The sequence below is a fragment of the Harpegnathos saltator genome, unplaced genomic scaffold (assembly GCF_003227715.2).
Source record: "Harpegnathos saltator strain DR-91 unplaced genomic scaffold, Hsal_v8.6 scaffold27, whole genome shotgun sequence".
Taxonomy (NCBI): domain Eukaryota; kingdom Metazoa; phylum Arthropoda; class Insecta; order Hymenoptera; family Formicidae; genus Harpegnathos; species Harpegnathos saltator.
The window spans coordinates 374,256-391,302 of NW_020230061.1; the positions used below are offsets into that span (position 1 = coordinate 374,256).

Here is a 17,047-nt window from a genome sequence, read left to right on the forward strand (position 1 = left end):
AGCAAGCTTCTACACGTTCGTTGGATGAAAGATCACTGGACATGGCGAGATATTCTCCAGATTATACACATTTCGGGCTAACAAATTTTGCAAGTAGCTCGCTTTTTCCCTGCCCTTTGTCATGAAGTCACGAATATGTCTCGTAATTTCACGCAAGCGCAGATAAAAATATTTCGGATTACTCTCTCCATCGTACCACTCGATACCATGATAATTCTGTGAAAGCCAGTTATTTATACGTCTTGACTTTTCATTCAATTCCACAAATTAATACTCTGGAGCTAAGATCCAATGACCAACGAATGATTCATTAATACCGACAATAGCCACCTCCTTGAGCATGTAGACATCGTTGCTATTGCGGAAACATTGTACTTCGATAATGACATCCATGTTCCCTCTGTATACTCAATTTTGCTTTCCCGAAACTATACTTTTCACGTCTCGAAATCGACTGAGCTCTTTTCTCAAAACTTTTACTCAGGAGGGTTATGATATTGAAAATCTTTACATTGGAAGGGGAATGACGTCGAAAAGAAAAGTGGGGACTCATTTTAACCGCTATAATCTACAATGACTTGACGAGAAGAATCTATTTCCAGCACGCTTTCAAATTCAGCATAAACTAAGCAGTTGATCGTTGTTGTGAGAGCTTTTTCGAAGCGTACTTACATTCGCAAACTACCATGTTTCATAAGGTTCCATTGAGCAGCGCAATTAGCCGATAGATCATGAATGAGATCGAAGGCGAAAAGAGTATAACCAGCAAGATAATCTTCTCTGGATATAGAATTAGTTTCGTTCAAAAAGTGAATATCCGTTCCCGAGAAAAGGGTGTGATACGCCTCGGCGTAGAGCATCTCGTTACCAGAGAATTTTGGCTGTAACGGCCTGCTAGGGATTTGAGTTCCATCGACACACAGCGAAAAGAAATTTATTCCATAATGCTGGAAATTGAACGGATTTAAATGTCGGGCACCGTTAAATGCTTTGTTATCCACAAAACCGACAATTATACGCTTCGGTATTTGCCCAAGAATGACGTTGTCCAGTGTTTCTCCTACGACGCCACTATGAATCGTGAATGATTTAACTTCGACTCTCGTGAGCGGGTATTTAGCAGTAGTCCTGGTCAACATTTTCGTATGGGCGAGTAATATGTCTGGATTTATTCTAGCTCTTCTAATGAATAGTGTAGCATCTAAAATGCGTATTCGCGACATAGTATTTCCCTCCAAAAGACAGAGGGAATCTTTTGAACGAACAAGTCGCATGCGTACTTCGACACCATTGATCAAAAATTTATCTTGATTGAAGACGTCGCAGTGAAGATGGCCTACGAGATCTAGCGTTCGCTCTCCTTGTACAAAAGCGACTCGCTTGTCGAGTCCGTGATTGCAGGGTGTCGGTCCAGGTAGAACGTCCATGTTCCCCGCCGTATCGTTGTACCACAGGCGCGAAGCCAGGTGGAAGGTTTTTACTGGTGAAGCATAATTTAATAACGCCTCTATGTAGGCGCGGTAAGCGTAAGCGTTGTTTGGAGATGACACGAGTTTTTGGTTGAAATATACGTCGATTTGATTGAACATCGAATGCAGTATATGGTTTACAGGACCTACTTTTGCGGCGGTGGCTCCTGCTACAGTTTCCGTTTCTACACGTATGCGTAGTGACAGCATGGTGTGAGCAAGATCTATGTATTCTTCTCCATGCCCTGGTACGACGAATTCGATGGACGCGTCGTCCGTGAGAGAAGACACGGGTTTGTAGTGAATCCATTGCGAGCTCTCAATACTGGTTTGTGTAGGAGGTAGAGTGAAGAGATCGAGTTCACTCTTTAAACATTCACAGGAATGCGTATGAAGAAAGGACATACTTCGAAAGCAGGCGTTTGTTGTTGTTGTTTAGGAAAAAATATCTGACACGGTACGCTTCTTGATAACTCCCCGACGTTTAGCAAGGCCTCTCTCGCTTTTCTTCACTGAACGCTTCTTAGCCGGCTTCTTCGGTAGCTTCTTGTATCGTTTTTTCCCCTGTACGTTTCTTCGAGTTACTTTCCTCTTACTTGATTTAGAAGCGTTGACTAGACGTTTGGGTGCAGATGATTTGTTGCTGTATCCGCTTAGCGTGACGAAAGGAAACTGTGCTTTTCTGATGTTCGCAGACGTTTTATATCCAGACCCCTCCATCAGTTTATTAATGTGTTCTTCCTTCTTTTGAGATTTGAGCCTGATTCCTTGAGACGTGTTTTAACAGCTGCTTTCAACGACGTGTTATTCTCCACGTCATCGAGTATATTAATCCCTTCGCGTAGAGGTTGTTTTCCAACGACACGCGCACCACTGGTCAGATAAGGTAACACGCGTCTGAACAGACCACCGAGAAAACTGCCGATACTATGACCACGCTGATACTGTGATCCTACGAAAACTCTCGGAATTCCACCACCGCGATTCCCCCCGGATTGCGCTTCGTAATACTCTAAATAATGGGTCATATCGTGCTAATCACGACGTCTAAATTGTAATGTAACTGTCAACGTCCCAAATTCAAATGGTATTCTTTCACCAACCTGATCTCTTATATCTATTTCGATCGTGCGGAAACATGTTAAAAACAATGGAATATAATTCGGTGGTGAGAAATGCTTCACCATGTTACGGCCGTAGGCATATTTATCACCATTGTATTCGATGGGGACTATACGGAGAAGAGGAGAATATACGTCTCCCGTTATATAGGACTCGCAAATGTCGCAATAAACAAAGAGTTTATCGGGTATACCCCGCACCGTACTAGCTGGTTCGTCGGACATAAGTTCACGTTTCGACGTGATGAAAGAGTAAAACCTTCCTTCTCCAACTTTCTGAGACGTCACATTACGATCAGTATTGGGATGGTATGCTATACGACCCTGCATAATTTTTGACAAATTGAGATGAATGAATTCCTCGTTCGGTCTATACAAATCGAAGCCAAGTATACGAGCCACCTTGTCGGAAAACTTCACGAAATGAAGACTATTGCATTCTTTAATATCACATGTGCAGTACACCGTTACTTTACCACCGCGATGAGGATCCTGGCGCCAGGCAATGTGTGTTTTGAGTAATGAGCTAGCGTTGTTTAAAGACTGTAACAATTCGCTCACTGTGGTGTAAACACCGGAGATTATGCGGGTAAACCCTAATTTGGGTAGATGGTCGTCACCTTTTATGATGACTGATTTGGTGTTTTTGGTATTAATATTTTCTCGCGGCAATGAAATGAATACGAGTTCTGTATCTTCCTCGGGGCACACGTGTAAAAAACTAAAGGGGTATTGAATTTCGGTAAGCGCTACTTCCCATAAGCCAGTCAGCTTCACTTCTTGAGGCAATTCCGTAATAAATGAAGTAGTTGTGTTTTCAGGATAGTGTCGCATACTGCTATTGCTCGGTAGTATCATGAGAAACTGGTTTTCCCCCATCATGGTTTGGAAGCAGTTTTATATTCGAAGCAGCTATCCAAGAATTGAATTTAGAAGAGTAACCCCGCCAGCTGACAAAAAATTCTTTATTAGCTCCTCGTCCTCTGCGTCGTATCACCTTATCCACGATAAATTCTTCTTCTTGTAAGTTTTTGTTTACCCCGGTTAGTTCTTGCTCGTAAAATATCTCATCGATCACTTCACCTGACAGATCACTCAATTCGTACACACAGGGGTTTCGCCACTCAAGAATACGGTGAATACGAAATATTTCTTCCGTCCAGTTCGCCTCATATCCTTTCTCAAAGACTCCTTTCGCTCTACTGACGCGCACTAGTGTACCCACTTTGTATTTAGCTCCTCGACTATGATTTCTTCGATCGAGTTTATCGAGATGATGGTATCGCTGCTGCATATGTTCACGAGCGATGCGTGCATTTTCCAACGTGACGCTTGCCGGTTCCATTTTAATGGTTGAATGTGGTGTGTGATTGTAAGCGTACACGATGCCCTGCAAAACATCTATGTAGCGATGTGTATTTTTGTGTGTAAAATAACGCCATAAACTTTCTTTGAGCGTTCTGTTGAAGCGTTCGATCACCGTTGCTTTGACATCGTACTGTGCGAAAACTTATGTTCTTTTCCTTCAGAAATTTTTGAAATGTTTGCCCGATGAATTCTTTACCCTTGTCACTCTGCAACCACACCGGTACTCGCCCTCTGCTTCTTGAGAGCACACGATGAAAAGCTTCCGTCACACTGTCCGAAGTCTTACTTCGTATTGGTTCTACCCAGACAAATTTGCTAAGCACATCGATGATCGTCAACAAGTAACAATAGCCCTCATTGTAATTTCGGAGATTAGCGAGTTCAATCAAATCGGCCTCCCACAGATCGTCGATATTCGTGACGTTGTAATGCAAACGTGGAAATTTATGCCGTGCCGGTCGATGAAGTGTGTATGCATCCTGTGCCTGAAGCCAACGAATAATCTCTTCACGCATGGAGCCAGGTCCTGCTGCTCGCGAAAGATTTTTTATTGTAGAGTATCCCGCATAGTGTGCAGGATCGTAGTAGAATTTTGCGAGGTCAGTCATTCCAATGTGTTCCAATTGATCAAACGTCTTTTACCCGCTAATTTAGAAGCGTTGTCGTTCACTCGTGTTTTACGCCTATGTTGATCGGAAGTTATAAATGTCGCGTGTACGCGCTCTGTATCGCGTTCTTCAGCGAGAGACGTGTCTCCGATAGTACGTTTGTACGTTCGTCCTTTCGTTGATGGAAGTCGATGTGCGTAGCTGTTAGTCGGCGAAGAAGCTATACTCAATTCTAACGGGTTCCAATCTATCACGCGTCTTTTACTCGTTGGTTTAGAAGTGCCTCCGCTCATTCGTGTTTTATTTCTATTCTCATTGATTGTTACAAACAGAGACCGACCATCCTCGTGATCTTTTTCCTCAAGCGACGTCTGGGCAATCTTATGTTTAGACCAAAGCTGCTCGTTAGGTGATGGGAGCGGTGTACTGCTACCTCTCGGAAGAGTTTCTCTCAATCTCGCGGAAAGATCACTTTCGTCCATGACTTCTTCCAGTAATCCTCGATTTCCTACAAATTCCGGAGGAGTACCCACTTCACGCAAAAGGCGTGCAAACTGTACACTCGCTACTGCTCTGGTGGTTTTTCGTTCACGAGCCGCGTCGTTTAAGAGGTCGATGATATTCGATCTTCTCAGAATTCTATCATCTATTGTTACAACTCCTTGTCTGTCCCAGCTTAATCGACCGGGTACCGCCGCATCACACAAATGTACCAACAGCTTGCGCGCTTAAGCTCGGTAACTCTTTGGTACTTTATTCAGTATTCTTCCGATACTTTTCTGTTCGTTGGTGCGGTGGTGACGACTACGTGTATCGGCTCGTACGTGTTGAGAAACGTTCAACGTTTGACGTACTCCGGTCTCTATATTGGGAATATCTTCATTTGCATCTACACAGTCTGTCCCAGATACGATGAGACTGATTCCATCAAAGTTTTTAGCACAGCGATATCTATGAGTGAATGATGGTAGGTGAATGTTCTACCTTTCATCTACTTAACTTCAAAATTTGAGCGAATTCGGTTGATATTTCACTGTGGTTTGACATTTTATGTAAAGTCACTTTGTGTACGTCGGTCGAAAAACCAACTTTCAAATTGGGTAAAAGTGGTGCAGAAACGTACGAAACGATAAAAAATGTGTACTGGGATGAATGCATGTCCCGTGCACAGGTTTTCCGTTGGTTTGGTCGATTCCGTGACGGTCGTGAGGACCTTGCAGACGATGACCGAGCACCGCCGCCAAAAACCACTCGCAATAAAGAAAACATCGAGAAAGTCAAAGAAATTCTTCGAAGAGACCGCTGTGTGTTTGCGAGACTCATCAAAGAGGAAACTGGGGTACCGAAAAGCACAGTCTATCGAATTTTGACCGAAGATTTGGGCAAATGGAAGGTTGCACGATAATGCACCATCGCACAAAGCCATCATGAATTCTTGATAAAAAAAGGCATCATTGTTATCGATCATCCACCGTATTCACCTGATTTGGCTCCGTGCGACTTCTGGCTATTTCCCAAACTGAAATTGGCGATGAAAGGAAATCGTTTCGATACCATCCCGGTCATCCAAAAGACGTCGACCGCCATACTAAAGGCCATTCCAGCCGATGCGTATAAAAAATGTTTCGAAAAATTTGTTGAACGTTTCCAACGCTGTATTGACTCAGAAGGAGACTATTTTGAATAAACAAGAATAAAAAATCAAAATAATAAACGCTTTGTATTTTTTTTAGACCAGTCTCATTGGATCTGGGACAGACTGTGTATATTTGTGTTTTCTTCTACCGCGTTTCCGTCAGCGTATTCGTCATCTTCACGAGGGGTATTTTCCCCTTCCCCAGCGTTTTCATCATCGTCGTCCGCACTACCAACATCGGGTTTCTCTTCTTTTTTTCCGCGTAATCGACGTTTCTCCCGCTCTCGAAAAAAGTACAGATATTGCTGAAGCACCTCTCTATACAATCTCCATTTTTCCCGCGCTCCTCCGAGGACCGGAGAGTTGAGAATTCTATGCATCTCTGCGTCGAGACGTGACAGGACGGAACCCGGAGTACGCACCGTATTTTCATTCTCTACCGATGCTATGTTCAACCCAGTTATGGGATTACCTGTCAAAACAGAGGGAATCGTAGTCGAGGAAAACGCCAACGACGTCGACGACAGTGAGGTCGGCGATGTATGAGTCTGCTGCTGTAATCTCTCAAGATTATCCGTAGAAATCAGTAACATCTTCTTGGCTCTTTCCATGGTTCAAGCGTGAACAGTCTTAATTATCAATAATTTTGGATAATATAGCACCGAGTATAGGGCCAATCAGATAAGGTAGAAATCCTCCGCGCTGTACTATCACTTTCCGTTTACCTCTTCAATCGGCACGGTTATTAGTGATATGACGTGGCATTGCTTTGTAACGTGATAGACGATTATTTTCCCTACTGCCGAGCGGTACGTTACCTTTGAGTGTGTTGAAGGAGCACTCGCAAATACATCTAATGAAATCACGATCCGCTTCTCGCAGAAAGGCAGCGCGTTGTTTCTCCGTCAAGTAGCACAACGCCTTCAGGAGAGAGATGTTTTTCGCACCAATGGATCGTTTTGCCAGACTTACTGTTTTATCGTTCTTTTTCCGTTCTGCTATCACCACCCATTGTCATTGCGACGACAAGACTGTCACAGAATAAGCATATGCATGGGTTTTATATATAACTTCTGGTGGATCCTCGTTGAACGTAAACATAGTGCGTGGTATCGGTGGGGAGGATACATGTGCGAAACCGATACTCATCCAGAGTAGATTGTTTCAGATCGAGCAACAGATATCCATGTGGAAACGATGTAGCGTCATAGTAAGCTTCTTCCAAAAACTTTGAATCTTCCGGATATACCTGCCTGGCCAAGTGGCGTATCTGAGCACGATCACGGGGGTTTTTGAACACCACGATGTAATTCATATTGAGAGAAATATCTCGTTGCCCTCGTCCTTGATGAAATAGATTTTGCGAAATGAGTATAACACTAAGGTTTTTGTGATGACTCCCTTTTGTGAACAGATCGACAATTACTTCGCACGATGACGATTCCCTCATGAGATCGTCTATTATCACCAATTTCGCGACAAGAGGGTCGTTTGAATAATCATCCGCGCGCGGTAAGCCTTCTCGAAATTCTATCATACAACGGCCTGATTTCGTCACTTCTTGCTGTAATTGACGGTAAGCCTCTTGCCACTCGGCATAATAGAATAGGATCCTGTCGAAACGGGTATCCGCCATTGCAGGTAAATAACGAAGAAAAATCTTTACGAAAACCGTTTTCCCATAGTCCGTAGGACAAACGATAGATGTCCAAGGATGTCCAACGAACGTCCATTTTGCTAAATGATTGATTCTGTTACCTAGTGAAGCTACATAAATACTGAAAAAAAGAAGAAACGGTGATGGACTTATAACCCCGCGCCGAGGAGTCTTCCATGACGGGACCACTAGCTCATATCCCTGTGTACGCAATATACAGATAAGTCATTATTGAGAGAAAATAGTCGTATCTTTTTACACAGAATACTTAACACTATATTTACATTTATACATTTTCTTATTCTCTAGAAATAAGTGTTCAGATTCGAAAGAGGAGAAGGATCAACCGACTACTTTCTTACGACGCCACGTAGCCATATGGCAGAGAGTGTCCTGTGTTATTGTCGAATCTACGTTTTAGCAGCACAAATTTGCATGATTTGCTCTCGTCTCTCGTTACGACGTCATGAAATGCGGTACGCTGAATCGCTCTAAAACGTAAATTTATCGATGTTTTCCGCGAATCCTTCTCCCTCTCATCATCTTTCTCGTTTTCGGTTATTTTTCCGGCTATTAATAAATTTTTTATACTGCTAATATAAAGTTAACATATCTCGAATTTTCGAAGTTTAGGGTTATCCCCTTTACTTTACAAACTTCGTGAGTTCTACCTTGCGGAGTACGTACAACGTAGGAGTAAAATTTTGGGCCTCCGGATATAAAGGTCTCTATGTAACTACCTTGAACATGATTCTCAAGCTCATCCGTCATATCACCCAAAAAATTACCCGTACGCGGTTCGTACTCATTGGGGTCACCGGTGCTCACATATATACAGGAATCGGTGTCATAATATAATACACGGCGGTCTAATTTTTCTAAATATTCGTATAATTTTAGTCGTGCCTGCGCCGTCGTGTAAGCCGCTATTACTACATTTGTCATCGAAGAAGGTACGAGCGCCTCTTGTCGCAGTCGCCACATGACGTAGATCACGTCGTCGTTTACAGGCAAAATATTTATTATTTCATGCTCGGGACTTGTGAGCAAAGATAATAAATGTTCTCGCGTTCTAACAATCTCTGTATTCGGTAGATTAGAACATTGACCGAATTTTCCCCAGAAGGAATTCAGACACAACTTTGCAACCGAGCGTAGACCGGGATTCCGCGCTATATTACACCTATCGAGAACAGCCCCCTCAATTTCTTTATACTCCCTTAAATAATTTTCTTTTGCGTTCTCGTCGTTATCCTCGCATTCGTTCGGCCAACCGCTGGCCTCCTGCTTAAGCTGTAGGAAACAATTAATATATTCGGCAAACAATCCGCCCTGCCGTGTACTAGGATCGTCTCGTGTGATTTTATAATTCCATATTTCGCTCACAGATGTCACACGATAGCCTTTCTCAATAGCTTTTCGTAGTTCGCAAGAGACCCAAGTGCCTTCGAATTCACGATCGGCTGGATTCTCATGTGTACACGCTATTTGAGAGAATGTTTCACATCAGCTGCGACAGAGTGCGAACAATAATTTACCTTGCGTGCGAAACGGTAGTACGAGGTGAAAAAGTTCACGTGGTGCGAGTACTCTGCATTGTACGAGTCCTTCCACCGTAGTAAAGTTAAAATCAGGAGCCACACCGATTAAGTTGGAACACTCTTCGCCCACGTAAACTTCCGGATCTCCGATCGGAAAAGCGCATGTCTTCAGCACATAGGGGTATAGAGAGCATACGTCAACGTAACGTATCTTCTCATCCCCGTAACTTCATACCGCGTGACGATATTCCCTGTGCGGCCCCCGAAGAATGCATCGCGAGGATCGAGGGGCATGGTTCGTAGCATTGGAGAATTTTTTCAATTTTGGTTTTAGCGCTCCGAGTATTAATAATAATCTTCAGAACTCGTGATGGGCTAACCAGAACTCTGAATGAAACGTCGGATTTCCAAAAATAAATTTTCGATCCGAGGGACATGGAAGTATTCGACTCGAGGGACGAAAATCGGCAAGAACTCTTTCAATTTTGGTTTTAGCGCTCCGAGTGTTAATAATAATCTTCAGAACTCGTGAGGGGCTAACCAGAACTCTGAATGGTACGCCGGATTTCCGAAAAAAAATTTTCGATCCGATGGACATGGAAATATTCGACACGAGGGACGAAAATCGGCGAGAACTTATTCAATTTTGGTTTTAGCGCTCCGAGTGTTAATAATCATCTTTAGAACTCGTGAGGGGCTAACCAGAACTCTGAATAAAACATCGGATTTCCGAAAAAAAATTTTACTTGTTTAATAAATAATCAATTTTTTTGAAAATCCGATGTTTTATTCAGAGTTCTGGTTAGCCCCTCACGAATCCTAAATATTATTATTAACACTCGACGCGCTAAAACCAAAATTGGTAGAGTTCTTGCCATTTTTCGTTTTCTAATTCGAGAATTTTAAATATAATTCTTCTTATTGTTTTAAACAGAACTATTTTTAAAACTTATCTAGAACTATAGAACTATTAAAAATCTATCTAGAACTTTAAAAAAATTTGCATTTTTTACATAATGAGAGGCGTCGTGAAGTTGGCCCTCCGATTTTTAAAATGGTATTTTCTCTACTTTAAATGACGGAACTCTTTTTATAAAGGGTTGCGAACTCTAGAACTCTGCGAGGGGCATTCAGAACTCTAATGATTTTTTTCAAATTTGAAGAATGAGGGGCCAACTTCACAGATGTGACGAATCATGTGTTTCGTCCGAGCTCTTCGATTAGTTTATGCATCACCTAATCGCATGATCGGGTGATCGCGAGTTTCGCGAACATTCTTACGAAAGGGACTTGAGCTCACTGAACGACCATTGCGGTATCGGTCATTCCTGTCCACGCGTATTAGTGCGTGCCAACTTCTTTTTCATCATCCGTGCGATCGGCGGGCATAGTTCACGCGCGAGTTAATGCGTGTCTGTTCTCTTGCCATTGTTTCCGTGCGATCGGCGGACATTGTGTAATTGTGTCGTTGTGCGCGTTGCTTTTTTGCCGTCGCTATTCTTGCGACCGGCATATATTGAACATTCGTGTTTGTGCCTGCGCCTTCAGGTCGACATTGTACGTATATTGTATATGCCTCTCATCGTCTTCTGCGCGACCGGCGGACATTGTACGTACAGTCTATATGCACTCTTATGTCGTCATCCGTGCGACCAGTAGACATATACATTTCTTTATCCTCTAAACAAATAATTTTGGGCATTCCAATGTCCCTCAAAAAACGGTGAGCTGAGAGCACTGCAATCGGTGTTATCGTCAAAAGCGCGAGTCTCTGCTGAGCTCTTCTTTTGTTATTTGAGTGACCAGTCTGAACACGTTTTATAACGGTCGCCTTTGCTCGGCCCTTTTACAGTACTTATGGTCTATCAAGTGTCACAAATTTGTTTTTAGTGTTTGAGTCAAAGTAAAAATATTGTTGTATTGTCGTATTATAAAAAGATTATATATGTAAGAACATTATAATGGCTGATAAAGAAACAGTCAATCTCCTGAAAGATTGGGGATTCGAAGATAGCCTTATTCAACATTTCAAAGGTAAATATTATTATTATCAAAATGTTATTTTTAACTATTATTAGGTAAGCATATTTTTAAAATAATTAATTAAAATTAAAAACGATCTCATTTAAAATTAACTGAGTTAAGTCAAAAGTTATTAACTTTTTCACTATATTATTTAACTTACAACTTTTTAACTGTATACTACCCAACCCTGATTATGCAGAGTGTTAAAAAAAGATTACTTAAAACTTACTGGTAGATATTTGATCATGCACGGTGAATAAATGAATAATTTATTATATTATTATTTTGTTATTAATTTGATATTTGTAAAAAGTGTTTTATGTTCTACATTCATTTCTATGCACACGCCAAATTTCTTCGTACTACAGAATTGCAAACTTTCAAAAACTATTGGTTTTCGAATTACTTCAACTGAATCATGGATTTTCTGATGTAATTCTTATACATTATTTATGTATTGATTGTTAGTATTATAAAAATTATTAACCTAATAAGCCTTTTTCCCATCATCCTACGTATTATATAAATTATTTTTATATATTATATATTTATTTTAATTAAATAAATGTTTTTGATAATTAATTACTTTTTGGTATCTACAGTACATGCCATTGATTTCACTCTATTGCAAAATCTAACACACGACTTAATAAAAGAATTGATTCCAACGATTGGTTTAAGGATATGCTTCATAACAAAATGGAAGGAACATTTTCCGATTTCAAATGATGTAATTATATTTTTTTCATATTACTACAAGATTTTTTAATTTTGTAAATAATTTTATGGATTAATAGAAGTATTCCCATCGGAGGACATAAATTTATATTATGTTGCACCAATATCTAAAAAGGACTCTCGAAATAAAAAATCGATTTCTGTACGCGGTAAACTTGTAGACAAACATCGAAATAAATTGCGACAAAATAAACGTATACTAGCAGATATTTCTGATATTACAAGTTTTACTGATCAAGAAAGTGAAGCATCTAATGACGGTAAATATTTCAATAGATTTTAAATGATATTTTCTTAATTATAATATGATCTATAATTCTACTTTTAGTTACAAGTGAAGCGTTGGAGATAAGCATCAAATGGTTGGAAACTAATCGAGAACCGTGGGAAGTGGTTGAAAGCCACTGGAAGGTTACTGCTACTATTCGTTTGCAAGATAATCGAAACAATCGGAATATCTCGCTTTCCGAAATATTAGAAAAATGGCCGATTTTAACTCATCCAATGGACTGGTTATTAATAGTCCAGGATTCTGAACATTTCGAATTAAGTTCGTTAGAAGACGCTTTTGGTCAGTGACCTCAATTCTTCCAAAACGTTTTAAAAGTTTGTCCTCTTGAGAAGAAGAAAATTGCTCGAGTAAATGAACAATTACAAATAATAGGAAATGATCAAAGCGATGTTATGTTATTTGTATATGTTATTGTACAATAATTTTTGTGCAGTTATAAACTTGAAAATATAATTTGTATAACGTTTTCGGAAACAGAAACTAAAGCTATTGCGCAATTGTGTGCACTGTCATACATGATTCCTCCAAGAGGACGAGTTAAAACAACAAAGAAGGGTCATTGGAAACCTTCAATGATTGAATCTAAAGAAAATCTTGTTGTACACGTCAAGGTATGATTAAAAGTTTTATTTAATTTTTTCAAAAAATAATGCATGTACTTTATAATCATGATTTTTTCAGACTGCTGGAAATATAAATGATATTCGACGAAAACGAATTGATGCAATGTACCAAATGAATTTGATACTTCAACCATATATTATTGTCGTAGGACCTATTGACTTTGGCAGAAATATCATCGTTTTTTATATCTGTTGACAAGATCTTATACAACGTAACATCTGCGTTTAGAGCAATCGATACTTGCTTCAAAATCTTTCATGTGCTGAATATCGAATATCCGGCAGCAGCTCATCATATATGGGTACTGATCCAAAGTGAGTTGTATAACTTTACAATAAAATACGATAAAATACCATCACATATTTTAGAAATAATGAGTACATCAAAAAATATTCTTTAAAATTTATGATAAAGTTTAAAATATTACAAAAGTTATAAATATTATTATTCATATAACCGTGGTCTCATATATAGTTCCTTTTATTTGATATTTAAAAACACATAGTTCCTTATAATTTATATTTAATTATTAATAAAGTTTATTTCATTTCTGCGATATTAACTATAAAAAAAACATTTTAAATAATTTATAAAAATATAGTTTATTCTAAAATTTTATTTCTTTATATTCTATTTTAATTAATAATATTAATTGAAATAGAATTATATTAAAATTACAATTCTATTAATAACTCAGGTCTACAAGGTTTCTCCCCCGTGGACGCCACCTTGCCGTGGTGTGTACGGTATCAGCGGCAGCAGCGGCTGCTCCGCATGCGCCGGACCCTCCTCCGGCGGTTAGGTCGGAGGGGGTCTCCTAGGCGGTATTGCCAATGGAGGTTGAGGCCTCTGTCTCCCTCCTAGCGGAGGCGGGGTGGGAGGAGTGGGGGGTAATGAGCAGGAGCAGCTCTTCCCATACACTCCCTCACCCCAGACCCATGGGATCTGCCGGTGCGGTAGTGGCCTTGAGGTGTTAGAGGCTTCCGCACCGGGATTCATGGGCCAGGTAGGAGTGGTCGGGGTGGGCCGACCCCTTGAGGGAACACCCCTGACCGCGCTAGGAGGGATAGCCTCCTCCAGGGTGAGACCCCCGAATCCGGTTTTGGTACGGAGGAGGAGGGAGCCCTGGGGGGGAAGACCCGCCCTCCGGGGGGTGGGTACTGTAGGTTCCCTCTCGGTTCCTCACCGAGAGGGGGGTTTGGGGGGGTCCCATTGGGACCCCTACACACCTTTTCCCCCCGGCTGTAGCATTGTGTGCTACGCCGACGATACTCTCGTCTTGGCCGGGGGGAATGACTGAGGGGATGCCGTGCATACGGCCAATCAGGCGGTGGCAGGAGTCGTGCGCGCTATCCGCAACTTGGGTTTGGTGGTGGCTGAAAAGGAAACAGAGGCCATCTTCTTTAACGCCAAGGGAAGGAAGCCACCCCAGGCCCAGGTGCGGATAGGCACGATCAGAGTCCCATTAGAGGCCCAGATGAGATATCTGGGCCTCATACTGGACGGCACCTGGTGCTTTAAAGAGCATTTTAACAGGCTGGTCCCCCGACTAAGGGTAGTGTCTGCCAGGCTAGGCAGACTCATGCCCAATGTCGGGAGGCCAGACGGGAAGGCTCGTCGCCTCTACGCAGGAATTTTGAATTCTGTGGCGCTCTACGGAGCGCCGGTATGGGCGGAAACCTTGGCCGCCAGTCGCCCCATGCGAGCGCAAACGCGCAAAGTGCAGAGGGTGCTGGCGGTCAGGGTAGCAAGGTGCAATCGCACCGTATCCTGCGTAGCGGCGACGATCCTGGCGAGCATGCCCCCTATGGAGCTCATGGCCCTGTCGTACCGGAACACGTACGACGGGAAGCGTGAGCTCCTACGTACAAGGGGGGCAGGTAAACCGCTCGCCAGGGCTCTCCGAAATATGAAGCACCAGGCTCGACAGGTCCTCCTCCAAAGATGGCGGAGATTACTGGCCAACGTCAGGTACGGGAGGAGGACTGTCGAGGCCGTCCGGCCCTTCCTACAGGAGTGGGTAGGAAGGGCCCATGGGACCCTGACATTCAGCATGGCACAGGTACTCACCGGGCATGGCTGCTTCGGTGAGTACCTGTGCCGAATAGGCAAGGAGCGCACGACATCCTGCCACCATTGCGGACATGATCATGACTCCGCACAACATACGCTCCAGGACTGCCTGGAGCGTTGAGCGCGGAGTCATGGTCTGGGCAGTTGGTCGCGACCTCTCGCTCCCAGCGATTATCGGGGCCATTTTGGAAGGCGAGAAGAAGTGGGACGCATTCTCCTCCTTCTGCGAATCAGTCATGACGCAGAAGGAGGAGGCAGAGGAAATGCGACGTAGGGCAGAAGGTAGGCGAAGGAAAAGAAGAAGGCGGGAAAGGCACCGCCAGGGAGGAGCAGGAGCAGGGGGATGCTGATTCATCAGAGGAGGACGCACTCAGGAGGATGGTGGGTCCTCCATCACCTCCCCCCCTTCCCGCCCCCCCCCTCCGATGCAAATCAGGGGAAGGGCCCCGAGAAGGCATGATGCCCCCCACAGGGCCAGTATAAGGAGAGGGAGAGCCGCGGGAGGTGGAGTCAGGACAGCAGCTGCCGTGCCGTTACCCACCACTCCTGCGGTGACACCTGCAGACGGAAGGACCGGGAGAAGGGCGGGACTTCGAGGTCTGCCACCTGGTGGTGGCAGAAAGAAAAACCGAGGCGATCTTCTTTCACCAAAAGGGAAGAAAGCCACCCCAGGCCCAGATCCGTGTAGGTTCAGTCAGGATCCCGTTTGAGGCCCAGATGAAATATCTGGGCCTCACTCTGGACGGCACCTGGTGCTTCAGAGAGCATTTCAACCACCTGGTCCCCTGGCTAAGAATAATCTCAGCCAATCTAGGCAAATTAATGCCCAATGTCGGGGGACCAGACTGGAAGGCCCGTCGCCTTCAGCTGGGGTACTTAACTTGGTGGCACTATATGGTGCGCCGATTTGGGCCGAATCCCTGGCTGCCAGCCGCCCGTTACAAGCGCTTTTGCGCAAGGCGCACAGGGCGGTGGCAGTCAAGATGGCCCGTTGTTACCGGACAGTATCCCACGTGGCGGCGACGGCTCTGGCGGGCATGCCCCCCTTGAGCTCCTGGCCCTGATGTACCGCAACATGTACAGCAGGAAGCGGATGCTCATCAACAGGGGGTGTGGCAGATGAGGGGTTCGCCGGAGCACTAAGGCGCATGAAGCACCAGGCTCGGCAGGTCCTCCTCCAGAGATGGCAAAGAATCCTGGCCAATGCCAGGTATGGGAGGAGGACCGTCGAGGCAGTCCAGCCCTGTCTGCAGGAGTGGACGGGCAGGGAATTCGGGACCCTGACTTTTAGGATGATACAGGTACTCACCGGACACGGATGTTTCAGTGAGTACCTGTGCAGAATAGGAAAGGAACGTACAACGCACTGCCACCACTGCGGGTACGACCACGACTACGCGCAACATACCGTCCAAGATTGTCCGGCCTGGACGGCGGAGCGCGGGTCGTGGTGAGGGAACTGGGCAATGATCTCTCGCTCCCCACAATTGTGAGGATTATAGTGGGGAGCGAGAGGAAATGGGAAATTTTCGCTTCTTTCTGTGAGACGGTTGTCTCACAGAAGGAGGCTGCGGAGGAGATTCGCCGGCAGGCGGAGGGGTGCAGTAGAAGAGGAAGGAGGATTAAGCGCCATCCTCGATGGAGAGCGAGGAGGAGTAGGAGCAGGGAAGGGGACGTTGACTCCTCGGAGGAGGAAGCTGCGAGGATGATGATGCAGCCACCCCCTCAACCTGCTCCCCCTCTCCCCCCTAGGGTGTTGTCACCACCACCATCACAGGGAAGGGCTCCCAACACCTGACAGGTCGCTCGTCGAGGGACGACTAGAAGAGGGGGAGCGAGACGCAGTGATGGAAGGGGGGCGGTAACAACGCTAGACGTGCCGCCGTCGATTGTCC

The 17,047-nt window shown here is 43.9% G+C and overlaps 1 protein-coding gene across 1 annotated transcript; it reads right to left on the reverse strand.

The window, feature by feature from the left end:
- Positions 1 to 668: 668 nt before the first annotated feature.
- On the reverse strand, positions 669 to 1,874 carry LOC112588683 (uncharacterized protein F54H12.2-like). The gene has a single exon (XM_025299357.1). The coding sequence runs from the start codon at positions 1,872 to 1,874 to the stop codon at positions 669 to 671; it is 1,206 nt and encodes a 401-aa protein (XP_025155142.1).
- Between the last annotated feature and the right edge of the window lie 15,173 nt (positions 1,875 to 17,047).

What these genes read in the sequence shown, in the direction of transcription:
- LOC112588683 (XM_025299357.1), bottom strand. Translation starts at nt 1,874, where the DNA reads ATGTCCTTTCTTCATACGCATTCCTGTGAATGTTTAAAGAGTGAACTC.